Source organism: Scardinius erythrophthalmus (assembly GCF_964197995.2).
Source record: "Scardinius erythrophthalmus genome assembly, chromosome: 5".
Taxonomy (NCBI): domain Eukaryota; kingdom Metazoa; phylum Chordata; class Actinopteri; order Cypriniformes; family Leuciscidae; genus Scardinius; species Scardinius erythrophthalmus.
Genome location: NC_138225.1, coordinates 26,874,193 through 26,887,628, shown reverse-complemented (window position 1 = coordinate 26,887,628; position 13,436 = coordinate 26,874,193). Strand labels below are relative to the sequence as shown.

General features: G+C 38.0%; 2 protein-coding genes across 4 annotated transcripts; one reads left to right on the top strand and one right to left on the bottom strand.

Annotated features, from left to right (window-relative positions):
• Positions 1-414: 414 nt before the first annotated feature.
• On the top strand, positions 415-3,120 carry znhit1 (zinc finger, HIT-type containing 1). Its single transcript, XM_081366201.1, has 5 exons — positions 415-527; positions 788-958; positions 1,069-1,148; positions 1,839-2,008; positions 2,402-3,120. Exons 1-5 carry the CDS (start codon positions 506-508, stop codon positions 2,421-2,423), a joined length of 465 nt encoding a protein of 154 aa, XP_081222327.1. The 5' UTR covers positions 415-505; the 3' UTR covers positions 2,424-3,120.
• mogat3b (monoacylglycerol O-acyltransferase 3b) lies at positions 2,631-11,977 on the bottom strand. Of its 3 annotated transcripts, none has more exons than XM_081366198.1 (8): positions 11,459-11,962; positions 9,515-9,610; positions 9,249-9,356; positions 6,212-6,282; positions 5,876-6,080; positions 5,618-5,792; positions 3,911-4,095; positions 2,631-3,798 (listed from the first exon to the last, which is right to left on the bottom strand). In XM_081366198.1, the coding sequence occupies exons 1-8, from the start codon at positions 11,472-11,474 to the stop codon at positions 3,644-3,646; spliced, it is 1,011 nt and encodes a 336-aa protein (XP_081222324.1). In that variant the 5' UTR covers positions 11,475-11,962; the 3' UTR covers positions 2,631-3,643. The 3 variants fall into 3 exon arrangements, with proteins under 3 accessions (XP_081222324.1, XP_081222325.1, XP_081222326.1); XM_081366199.1 differs by having other exon boundaries at positions 2,818-3,798; positions 9,515-9,604; positions 11,459-11,977; XM_081366200.1 differs by having other exon boundaries at positions 2,911-3,798; positions 11,525-11,893.
• Positions 11,978-13,436: the final 1,459 nt, after the last annotated feature.

Below are 13,436 nucleotides of genomic sequence, written 5' to 3'. Positions count from 1 at the left end.
GTTAAATGTTTTAAGTTATATTTAGTAGCATGCTATAATCATCATCATCTGATCTAAGCCAACTGACTAATTAAAAAAATGTCAGTTTTGTTAGCCAAAATGATACCGCTCTGTGAAAAATCATCCATGTGAGAGCTCAATGGTTATAGGCTACTTTTCTCAAGAGAATGCACATGTAGCCTAGGCCTATATATTTTTTAGCAGATCTTTAGCAGTTTAATTCTCATGTTATTTAAATATAATGTAGTAGAGTATTTATAATAAATGTAAGACAGCCCCTGCAAGTCTACTGGGGCCATCTAGTGGGCCCTGGCGAATAAGTCAAGAACCACTGTTTTAGCAGAGAATGTCTAATAATGTAGACGGGCTCTGGTTTTAGCCTGTGTTTTAGCCGGACGATCATGGCTCTCCAGTTCGCTAGGTGTCAGTAGTGCACACACTCAGATTGAGAACCACCACAAATCAACACAAGATAAAGAGTGGTTCTCTTACTAAACTTCCGGGCATGGCGGAGAAGAAAATAGCCGGTATGTTTGCCTTCCTGTGTATCAGTTGTCTGATAATAGTGCATGGTAAAACAACAACAACAAAAATGAATAAGGCCTAAAAATGAATTAGGCCTAAATAAATATAACGCAATACTTGTACATCTCTTCCTAGCCCCATGTTTTATTGTTTGCAGCAGAACATGTAAACAGCCTAGCTATGCATCATAACACTATCAGCCCTATTCTGTAATCATGTAAATCCAGCTGTAGTGCACATTCAGATGATTTGTCCTCCTCAGTCCGATCGCAGGATCCCGGCCAGCGGCGCGTGTTGGACAGCGCCACGCGCCAGCGCCGTTTGACCCGCCAGCTCGAGGCGCTCGAGAAAGACAACTTCCAGGACGACCCTCACGCGAGCCTCCCGCAGCTCGTCAAGCGGCTGCCGCAGTTCGACGAGAGCAACGAATCGAGTCGGTGTTTTGCATCGTTCAATCCCCATCCATTTGCACGTATTAAATATATCGAACTCTTTCCGACTCTGTAACGTTGACGGTTGTGTTGTCTTTATTTTGATTTCAAGGCAAGCGGAGGAAGAAGACAAGGGGTGATCATTTTAAACAGAGGTTCCGCAAAAACTTCCAGACGCTTCTGGAGGAGGAGGTAAAGCAATCGCGCATTTCACTCATTAGCACTGCGTGCTGAGAAACTCAAACACACCCCTCACTTTAATGGTGAATGTTACGGGCCCCAAAAGAAACCGCAAAAAAAAAAAAATCATAAAGTCATGAACCTATTTGTAAGACCATTAAAGGGATGTTTCACTCCAAAGTTAACACGTTATCATCATTTACTCACCCTCACGTCTTTCCAAACCAGTATTAATTTCTTTCATCTGTTGAACACAAAATAAGATTGGTAACCAGACAGTTGACGGTAGTCAATGACTTCCAAAGTATTTTTTTCCTACAGTGGAAGTGATTGGGTACTGGTTACCAACATTCTTCAAAATATCTTATTTTGTGTTCAACAGAAGAAAGAAACTCCTACAGGTTTGAAACAACTTGAGGGTGAGTTAAGATAATTTTCATTTTTGAGGGAACTATCCTTTTAAAATTGTAAATTACTCTTAAATCATGGTAGCATTTAAATAAAAGTTACTGTTATGACACTACTGTAACAGGATGTAAAAATAAATCTTCAAAAGTGAAATTCCGGGGCATAATATAACAATGTCACAATGTAAACTTATGATTAATTCTAAATCTACTTTTCTTTTCTTTTTGGAGTCCTGAAAATATTTCCGTGCCATTCACCCTCTTACACTTTTTTTGTTTTCTTTTTTTCTTCCAGGACTTGAGTGTTAGTGAGGGTCCAAACTATCTGACTGCATGTGCTGAGCCCTCTAAGTTTCCTCAGCGTCATTTCTGTGCGGTGTGTGGCTTCCCTTCAAACTACACCTGTGTGTCGTGTGGATCTCGCTACTGCTGTGTCCGATGTTTAGGAACACACCACGAGACCAGGTAACACACTCGCTCATGCATGTGTGGCTGGAAGGCAACACACTTCCTCAAAAGTGAAACCAGATAACAGTAACACAACAAGACAACTCAATTTTGTTACTGCACACAGACACCAAAAGGAAAGATGACACAGACATATTAATAGTCATTTCACACTTAAAGTAAAAACTCATTTTGAATCTGTATGACTTTCTTTTTTTCTGCGGAAAACATTTTGAAGAATCTTTTTCTAGAAATAAAGAAAGTCATACAGGTTTGGAAGGATATGAGGGTGAGTAAATAATGACAGGTCAAGATGAAACATAATGAAAGGTCAAGATGAAACACCAATATGGTAAACTGATAGGACTAGGCCAGATTAAATGTGTTGAATTGTGCTCCTTGTCTTTTCAGGTGTCTAAAGTGGACGGTATGATCGGTTCATCTGTCCTGAACTCCTATCAAAAGCAAAGCAAGCTCATGGGTCATACTGCACTCTTACAAGCTTATGTTCCTCAAAAGCATCACGGCTATTTCCCTGCACAATAAACATATTGAGGCATATATGACTAGCAGTACTGGGTCTGGATGCTAAAATAACTATCGGTCATGCACCCCTCTGTACAACAAATAGGCTGTACTTCAGTTGAAAGTCCATTTAATCAGATGAAATGGATAGAACATTTGCCAAACACACACACACACACACACACACACACACACACACACACACACACACACACACACACAAAAACAGCTGTTGAAGCTTTGTAATCAGAGTTAATTCTGTGGCAAGTAAGCTTTGGCTTGTTCATAAATATATAAAGAATGACAGTGGAAACTGTAATTTAATTGTTTTTGGAATAAATCTCCCCAATTGGCAGAAAGAAAAGACATTATGGCTACAAAAGCTAAAACGTGTTCTATGAAAAACAACATGTTTATTCAGGGATTTCTTTTATCATAATTAAAGTAACCCACAGCAGGTTCAATGGTATTTGTATATGAAGTTTTGAAATTCAACGCAAAGTATTCTTCAAGCTTTTGTATGTAAATATATGTACATAATTGTTTATCTTATTGTTATAAAATGTTGTTGTCTGACACAAATAAATGACTAGAAGTGGTAAAAATGTGCTGGTTTTATGATCCATGTGGCATAAATTGAGAGGTACTTTTAAGATTTTTTAATTATAAATGCCACCGACAAATTTAAGGTAAAAGCATCAAAATGCATCCGATATTAAAATAATTCTGAACTGTAATAATTACCGCCCCCAAATTCTCTTCATACATATATCTATGTTGAGCACTAACATAAAACTAATATTACATTTCTAGTGCTTCAGCAGGAATAACTTCAAAACTATGCAAGTACTGTGATGAAGGTGAGCAATCATTTGATTTCTTTTCTGTGTGTTCTGTTAAGGCACATATACAGTTCAATATGAATAGAGCATTATTGTGATTTAGAGCCCAAATTGCATTAATTCATTTAGTTCATTTTGTGCTTGGAGCATAGTTTTGGAGAAGTTCTAAAAAGCTAAAACGTTCACATGGCATCAGTACAAAAATAAGTACATTTTCCTCTTCTTGTATCTGTCCCACATTATTTTCCAGACAGTTGTTTCATTAACTTTGTGTTTTCCATCATTTCTATATGAAGCGCAGCTCGTGTGTTTCCGCCAGTCCGCAGCTGGTCTTATGTCTGTGGAAAAGTTCAGACAGATCCTTCATGTATAGACTGTGGTAATGATCCACCTGTTCCTGAGATGGACTGTCAACCCGTGGCACTGTAATGGGATGGCCCACTGGAAGACAAAAAGAAACATTGCAATCATACAACAGTTCAGCGTTTCAGCGGCAGACAGATTGGTTAGTGTCGCAACCAGAAAAATAATTTGAGAAATCTTTCGAACTGACCCACGGTTGTGACAGGACGTCTGAATGGCAGAAGCAGCCAGCGCCCCCCAGTGAAGAGGCAAGGAGCAAACCCCATAATCTGCTTAAAAAGAGCCTGCAGCCGTCGACCCACACTGCCCTCAGACAGAACCACCTGCGGGAACAGCTCGTTCTCACCAAAGGAGTACACAGGAACCAGGTCAGCCCTGAGTGCACAGCAAAAAAATGATTGTGCAGTCAAGTCAAACGTGAAAGTGAAAAAGTATGTATTAAAGGTGGTATCAGCGATTTCAGGCCCAAGCATAAATGATCGCATTCATCTAATATTTCGCTAGCTGCACGCCCCATAAGCATGCTGTCAAAAAAACGCGTCTCTCTAGGTAGCCTAGGCTCTGAGATCTGCACACAAAAACAGTTGGTATCAACATCACTCAAAACCAAAATAAATAGTGTTCCAACCAATCATCGACAGGGGCGGGTGTTGTGAGGTTTTGCGCTCGTGCACGGCTGCCTATGATGGCTGCACGCGAAAATCTCAACACCCGCCCCTGTCGGTGATTGGTTGGAACACTATTTGTTTGGGTTTTGATTGTTTGGCCAAACAGACTGAAAACAGCTGTTTTTGTGTGCAGATCTCAGAGCCTAGGCTACCTAGAGAGACGCGTTTTTTTTTGACAGCATGCTTATGGGGCGTGCAGCTAGCGAAATATTAGATGAATGTGATCATTTATGTTTGGGCCTGAAATCGCTGATACCACCTTTAAGTTGGCAGTTGCTGCTTATAATATGTGTACATTTTATTTCACCTTTCAAGTTGCTACTGCTGAAATTTCCAGGGTTCCCACACTTTTTTTTTACCAACTGATTTCCATGATTTCTCCATTACTGTTTCAATCAAATTCTATCTCCTGTCTTTCTAGTTAAAATTATTGCCATCCTCTGTTTAGAGCAGTGTTTCTCAACCTGGGGGCAGGACCGACTAAGGGGAGTCTGCAAACTTTCAAAGCTTAAAATGATATAAAATAAGACAAATCAAGCTTTAAAATGACGTATGCAAATATATACTCAGCAAAATGTATGCTGTCATTGTACTTATTTTAGTGTGTCCCCTCAATAACTGTCATTTTTATTTAAGAAACAAGGTTCTCATGGTCTTGAGGGAAATTCACAAGTATGATTTATAGACCTGGAAAAGTCATGGAAATTTTTATAATGAATAGAAATTTGTCTAGTTACGTCAAGCTCTAGAATATTTTATAGGGTATCAATTAGAATAGTTGAGTAGAGTAGATTAGTTGCTATTTGTGAGACAAAATAAATACATTTTAAAAATGCAATTGCAAATTACCAAAGAGTCATATAAATTAATTGGTTATAAAACATTGGTTAAAAGATTCCGAAATTATGTAATGCAATTATAATTATTTTAATATAACTGCCTCTCATAGTTTCTGTAACTAAAAAAGTTTGAAAATGAGCAGCTTTGTTATTACAGCAGAAGCACCAGAAACATCTTGGTGGTCTTTTATATCATATTTGACAATGGGTGACCTTGAAGTCACACATTTTAGGAGCTATTGGAATCAGAAAAGGTAACCACTGATTTAGAGCATTTGGAAGAGGGGTCAGAAATTAGATAATAGTTAAATGAAACTAGTTTTTCCCTGGTTTAAACTAGGGCTTTTTATTTCAATCAACTGGTGCTCAATCTTCTTGTCTCTTTCTCACCCATGCTTAAGGGCCAGTCGTACAAAGCCTTTCCTGTGTTTCATGACTACAGTGTTTACTCCTGGAGTCGAGGTAAGTGATTCCTCTGCCCCACCAATGATGATGACCACAGCGTTACCCACACCAGTACGGCTCAGCAAGTAATCCAAACTCTTCTTACTGACAGGCAACAGACCTGAAAATGAGAAATAGTTGGAGAAACACTTAGTTTTCTTGTCTCTCTCATTGAGTTCTGCTGTAGCTATTTTTTTTACTGACCTGCACACAAAACATATTCTCTGAAGAGAGGAAGGCGGAAAAGTCCAGCCAGGATTGCAAGCGTGGAGCGTATTCCAGGAAAGGTTTCCGCAAATCCGTTACGGTCTGTGCTGAAGCATGAGAATGCTCCCACACACATGATGCCATGAGGGTGACAACCCAAAACATAGTTCTTACTGGGATTTAATTCAGCAGTCTTTACCAGCTGAAGGAATAGCGAGTCAAAGAGGGAGAGAGAGAGAACAGCAAGGGTAGGAGACAAAGATTCAAGAGGTGAGGCTGAAGAACAACTGATGTATTTTTTCAGTAACTGGGTATAATGATTGTGTTATTTACCTTCACAGGAAAATAGTCTCGGAAGTGTTTCCATACTTCCCAGTTTCTCACAAACTTTGTTCTTCTGCCACCTAGTGGACATATAAATCATTAGCCTTTTTTTTTTTAATTCTATCAGACAATGAAAGCTCTTTTATATTTAAAATTGAATTGATCTTAGGTCAGCCTGTGAATTTAGTTGGAAAATTATAGGTCTGCAACAACTAATCGATAAAAATCGATGATGAAAATCATTAACATGAATGTCATTATCGATTAGTCGCGTCTTTCTATGGACATAATGTGTCCAAAAATAGTGGAGGAAACGGAGTGAGCTGCTGCTGGAAAGGTATGTGATCCAAGCAGCCCAAAACATGAGAATTCTTGATTGTAGGCTTCTAGCTGATGCATTAGCGTAATGTTTAACTATGTTGGCCTGGTACAATGTGAAATGTTTTAAAGGGCCCCTATTATGGATTTTTGAAAATGACCTTTCATGTAGTGTGTAACATAACGCTAAGTGAATGGAAACATCCTGCAAAGGTTTAAATCTGAAAGTGCACCGTATATAAAGTTATTGTCTTTCAAAATTAAGAATCGACTCTGAGTCAATTAAATGAATCGAGTTATAAGCCGTTTCGTTGTGACGTCAAGACGAAACATTAGCATATTGCCCACCCACTTATTGCACGCAGACACCAGGGAAAACTTGAACCTCAAACCGGCAGCTGATTCCTGTGGATACTGGATAGCATCACGTCGAGAAGACGCTGTGCTCTAGCCTACAATGTGAAGGTAAAGCCAGTTTTTTTCACTGCCCAAGGACGAGCATGTGAAGAATCAGTGGTTAAAGTTCATATTTACCATGATATCACAGCAGTATAATCCTAAACTTTTGCTGTGTTTCCTTTATTTCGCTGATGACTGCTTCTCAAATCTCAAGAGTTCAATGCAGGATTCACAAACTGCTTGCTCTTGAAAGATTCGTTTTGAGTTTTATATTGTGTAGGTCTCCTGCTAACTGGCTACGTTATCGCTGTCTTACTGAAGGCCAATCACAACAGACTGAGCTGTCTGGCCAATCAGAGCAGAGTATATCGCGGAAAGAAGGGGATTTAGAGAGATTGATTCATTTGACGAGTCATTTGAGAGTCACTGAAAATGTGATGATGTTCAAATTTATATTATGAGGAAATTAAACAGTTTTTTTAACCTTTGATGCATGTAAACATGTTGTAGGAGACTCCTCAACAACATTATAAAATAGCATAATAAGAGCCCTTAAATCAGACAACTGACGAGCATCATAGCATAAGATAAAGAAAATTCAAGTAAATAATAAAGAAATAAAAGACTAGCAAGTTTCTCTGCAAGTTTAAGATCCTCTATCAAAGTACATAAGATCAAGGCATTCTTTTCCTTCATTCATTTTAACAATAAGAAGTAATGACACAGTTCCTCATGAAAAACGTAAAAGTTTGGAGTTTTCAGGAATCCCAAGAATAATAAATGTTAACTGCCAAGTCATGTGTTTCATCTTTCATCAGCCCAAACTTAATTTTACGGTTATATCCTTAACTGTAAGTATTACAAATCAACACAAAATATTTTCCATTTTGCATGAAGGTTCGTCCAGACAGACTGCGTTAAATTTAGACTTTAATGATTCAGTGCGTGTCAAACAGAGGATTAGGTTTAAAAGTCAACATGCAATTCAAGTATTTTATGAGAGTGGTAACTGTAATGGGATAACAGCATGTAATTGAATATTTTCAGACTTTTCTTTACATTTACAGGATAAAAAATGACAGCAACAGTTTACTGTGTTCAGAGTGAATGTGTGTGTTCCTGCAGAGCATTCCTATTATCTGTTAACACTGAGTTCGTGTTTTTATTTATTACTATCTTCATTTTTAATTAATTTTTTATTTCATTTTTTATTCATTTTTAATAGGGATTTAAACAGTCCTTTTCCTTTATAGCCCTTTTCGCTCTTTTGCATATAGATATATTCACTATATATGTTATCATAGCATTCAGTTGGCAGGTTTGTTTGAAGGATAGCATTGGGCAGGATGTATAATAGTATGTTTTGTCAATAAATAAAAAAGAAAATTGGGCTTTTTTAAGTCCGATTAATCAAAGAAATAATCGTCCAACTAAGCGATTATCAAAATAATCGTTAGTTGCTGCCTATGAAAATTCTGTGATCATTTGCTCACCCTCATGTTGTTCCAAATCTGTCTGACTTTCTTTCTTCTGTGGAACTAAAGAATGTTGGTAACCAGACAGGTTTGGTGACCATTGACTTTCCCAGAATGTATTCTTTTGTTTTCCTCAGAAGAAAGTCATACAGGTTTTTAGGGCTGCACAATTAATCGCAATAAAACTGCACGCGATTTGGCAAAGGCTGCGATTATTTTATGTGCAGCTTGTTAGTGCAGCACGGCTGATCGGTAGTAAATGCTGCTCCATCTGAACGCCAGAGGGCGCTCTCACGCAGACACTCCAAATAAGCCCCGCGATAGCACACATCATTCCAGTAAATCCCTATCGCTGTAGCCGAATAAACAGAAGATTGAAACGCTTTGATTAAACATGACTAATAAACACACGACTGCCTTATTCTGTGTAAGAAGCCACATCATCTCATAGAAGGATGCTCAACTGTCATTATGAAGTGAGTTTGGAGTAAAAGCATGTTATTAAATGTTGTCTTTTGTTGGACAAGAGGTTCACAAATGCTTCTCATGTTTGGAAAGATTTTTCAAATGCACGTTATAAGTGACTCAAACTCACAGTGCTTTCAGATGGAGCAGCGTTTACAGAGCCGTGCATCAATGACAAGCTGCGCATAAAAAATAATCGCAGCCTTTGCGATTTCATAATCGCAGTAAGCCAAATTGGTTTAAGTGCGATTTCATGTAAATTGCGATTAATCGTGCAGCCCTATTTTGAACGACATGAGGGTAAGTAAATGATGACACAATTTTCATTTTTGGGTGACCTATCCCTTTAACAATTCACGTGTGTTTGTGTGTTGTAGTCATAGGTTGACCTCTCTCAGGTGTTTGCCAATCATAGATCTGCCAGGAGATGTAGAGAATGGGGATGAGCCACAGAGAGGTGAACATCAAGTAGATCATCAACAGGACACAGGACACTCCTGCATATACATACACATACAGCATTGGTAGTAATCTTACAATGTCATTTCAACACACAAGGCAATGAGAAGCATCATGGAAATTTCCATATAGCACCCAAAAGTAACTTGTTTTCTTAGTCTTTTGTCTGTGTGTGTGTACGTGCAACAGGTCTCACCTAAAAACAGAAATGAAATCACCAGTTGTAAAACACTGATATCCTCGATAAACTCCTTCCATTGAGACTTCGCCTCCTTCCCCTTTAAATCTGAAACTGACAAAGAAGGGATAAAACAGAGAGGAGGAAGAGGAAACATTATGAGATGTCTCACATTAAGGTTGTTCAGTGTTTTAACTGCTGAATCTGAATCACATGTCTACTCCAGTTGAACTGTGTAATTTGAGCAGGATATTCACCAAAGCAAGTGGTAAAAATATTTTGTCAAATTTTAATACATTTGAGTTTAGGAAAATATGTGTAACCGCAGGCGCTAGTACAGAATTTGAACCATTGACCTGAACCTGTGCAGGCAGCAAAGACCTCAGCCGTCAGATTCACTCACTGTAAATCTGTGTCATAAAAGGTGAAATACCTTCATTGGGCAATCTGGCAGTCACAGTTCAGTAGGCAGCGAGATCAGAAATTAACCTTAACTTAGCGCTGAAATGCCACATATTTTAAATGTGGAGACACAAAAATGGCCTGTGAATGTCTCTGTTTAATTTCTGTTATCTAACATTTGATGCATTTCATTATATTCTATTACAGACCTTTTGTAGTTATGGGTTTAGTGTCTCGGTAGACGCTAGTGGCATGTCGCTGTGACCTGTATCTGTATTCGGATATTTGTCTTGGTTTCAAAGGTGAGTGATTTTGAATGTGTAGTTAATATGAGATTTTATTTAATGAACAACTGAACTTCTACACTGAGCATGAAGAAAATATTCGCACTAAATCCAAAAAATGAAACCATGATTACATGAATAGTAGTAGGCTGTATAATCTAATAGAAGGACAGTTTAGTTATTTCAAATGGATTCTAGCCGCTCTTTTGTTACACAGATCTTGATAATTATTCACAGCTAACTTGATGTTGATTTGAGTTTACAGCTAATAGCCATAATTGTTCAGATTGAAACATCATGGAACAATATTACTTTAGAACTTGGTTAACTGTAAGTTGCCTTCCAGACACAGTGAAAAAATATATTTAAAGAATAAATTAAATTTTACTGTTAAATTAAGTATGAATTATCATTATAAATTATAATATATAAATACTTGATGGATTTTAATAGTAAAAATCACTTTATATTACTGTGAAAATCTGTAAAAAGATGTCTCCAGAAATTCTTGTGACTCATTACATCTACTTGTGCACTTTGATTTTTTGATTCTGTCTTAATCAGTTATATACATTATAATGTTTTGTGACATTTTATGTTTAGTTTATGTCTGTATTAAGTTTGTGTTTGTACTGTTACCCTGGTGGTATTTTGTGGGTAATGTACTATGCTGTCTATACAGTTAATTAGATGATTAAAAATAAAAATGCCTATCTTGATGAACTTTAATTCATCGTGTGGCTTTCTATTTTACAACCTGTCTTTATGATGCTTATCAGCATCACAAAGCAGATTGTAGGCTACTTCAAATAAATGAACATCAACATTATATCGTTAATGTAGGCCAGTTATCCCAAAATCCCTTTCATTAATCATTATATAGTTGTATTTAATGAAAACGTGGCATTTGAAAACTTGTTTCAGTGTAATATGACAATAAGCACATATTTTTTTAATTTGGACAATCTGACATTCTGACCCCGCATTATTACCTTTCAGCCATTCAAATCCGCGGTTGGATTTATTTTAAATTGGAAAATATATGGACGCTGCTGCTAGGTAACGTTACTTACTTGCAACATTTAGTGTTATGACAGACTAACAAATTGATAATATTTAAACATTTGGGCCTAATGTTTAACCAGATTTGCTTAATACATAGCCTACATAACGTATCAACTTTGCGGTTAAAGCTGCGTTATAAATCATTTTCAAATGTTATAGCATCATTCTCCCGTCAAATCATTTTACAGTACTGACATTTGCGTGAGCCTACCGTTATCTGTGCCCATTAAGTGGTCAATTTTAGTGATCCCTGTAGCAAACGATTCCTCTTCCTCACCTTCTCTGATTGAAGCCTCGCGTTTCTCTTGTTTGCACTTTGATCGGTTCAATTGGTCAAACAGATAGCGATACGCTTTCTAATCGCGTCATTGTAAATGTATGTGGGCAGTATCCGGACTAGCTATCTAACGTTAGTGTTTATCTCCAGTCACATATGAATCCGCGTCCGCATGACTGAATGCCGTTTAAATCACCATTTGCTTTAACATGAATCGTTCTTAAACAGTGAAGAAAGCATTTTGATTATTTGCTGTCACACCTAGGCAACGAAAACGCCACAAGCGCCTACTCTTATGCCCGAATAATAGCCTACATGGGGTCGTAAGATTGCTCACGACCCGGTACAGCCAGCGTCGCGATTTGGTTGAACGAACGAACGATCCTCGCGCGCGTGGCCGCGTCAGACAGCTGTAGGAGGAGCGACTCGACTGTGTGTGTGTGCGCGCGCTCTACCGCTGCATTTGATGTTGCTCAGTTCCTTAGTATTGCTTAGTGCTTGCGACTTGTTGCTTCATGAAGAGCTCATAGGAAATGTATTGTTATCTCTATTTTGTAACGAGTCCAACCGTTTTTTCTCTCTTTATATTACTATTAATATTTAATTACCTTATTAGATCAATATTTTTGCTATGTAGCTATCAATATCTTTCATCAGTATCTTTCATTTATTTAATATCTTTCATTTGTCTAGTGTCATGTTCCATTCAGGGGTGAAAAAAAGAATAGCTAATTAAATACAATAACTCATATTTTTTATCCTGGCTTTAGAGACAGATTGAGACTGATGAGATTTCCCCAAAGTAACTTTGAATTAAAATTTGTGAAGCAACCTGTCCAATCCCAATTGTATTAATGTACATGTGTGAAACATTAAGAACCCAGTCTCTCTAGCTACTTACTTGTGTGCTTAACGAGATACTAGAAAATAGCTATTCATAAAGTGATCATCAGGCTGCAGTTGGTTCAAAAGTTGTCATCTGACAATGTGCCCATGAAGCAAAGATTTGCAGCATCGGGTTGCGTATACTTCTGGGTTTGTACGGACAAGCCAAGCATCTGTCTTTGACAATTGTTGAAGTGCTCAATTCTTTTAACTATATTCACCCCTCTGGTTGGTGTCAATCAAAGGTTGGCAATGTATATTTAGCCCTGAATTTAGGATATAGATAATTGGATTATACATAATTTGTATCTTTCCATTGAAGATTTAAATATAAACCAACATTTAGATTACATCTGAACATTGATATAGGTTACATTTAATATCTAACTCAGTCTGTCTTGATAACGAATTGTTTAGACCAATTTTGTGCATGCCAGTTTAACTGATTCGGCAAAAAGATCTGACTCAAAAGTTGTTCACTAATTAGTTATTGCTGCTAGATTTGCCTTTTAACATTGTGGCAAGGGGGGCGTGGTTCAGCAAAGTCTGTAACGGGAGAGAGAGAAAGGAGACGAGCGGTGCATAAGTAGGTCAAGTGAAAATGACGAACACCTGTGGCATGGAGAGACCGGATATAAGCCGCTCTGGAAAGAGAACGGGAGAGAGAGAAGGACTGAGGACTCGTACAAGATCGCTGGGGAAAGAGTATTGTGAAATTACCTGCTGGAAAGAGGGACAGAGCCTGTTTGTGAACTACTGTCAGTGCTGTAGCGAGTCTACGGTGAATGCACTGTGGGCGTGACTTTTGTTTGTTGTTATTTTGAAGTTATCCTAATAAAAACGTACGAGTCCCAGTCACGCCGACCCCATCTTCTTTCTTCCAACCTTGAACCTCATCACACTGGTGCCGAAACCCAGGAAGGAAGAAGATCACCGCAGCTATCATGGATCGCCATTTGCGGACGTCATCTAATCACTCGCGAGTCTGCATCAGGAACAACATCAAGCCCTGCTGGGCTATGAAGAT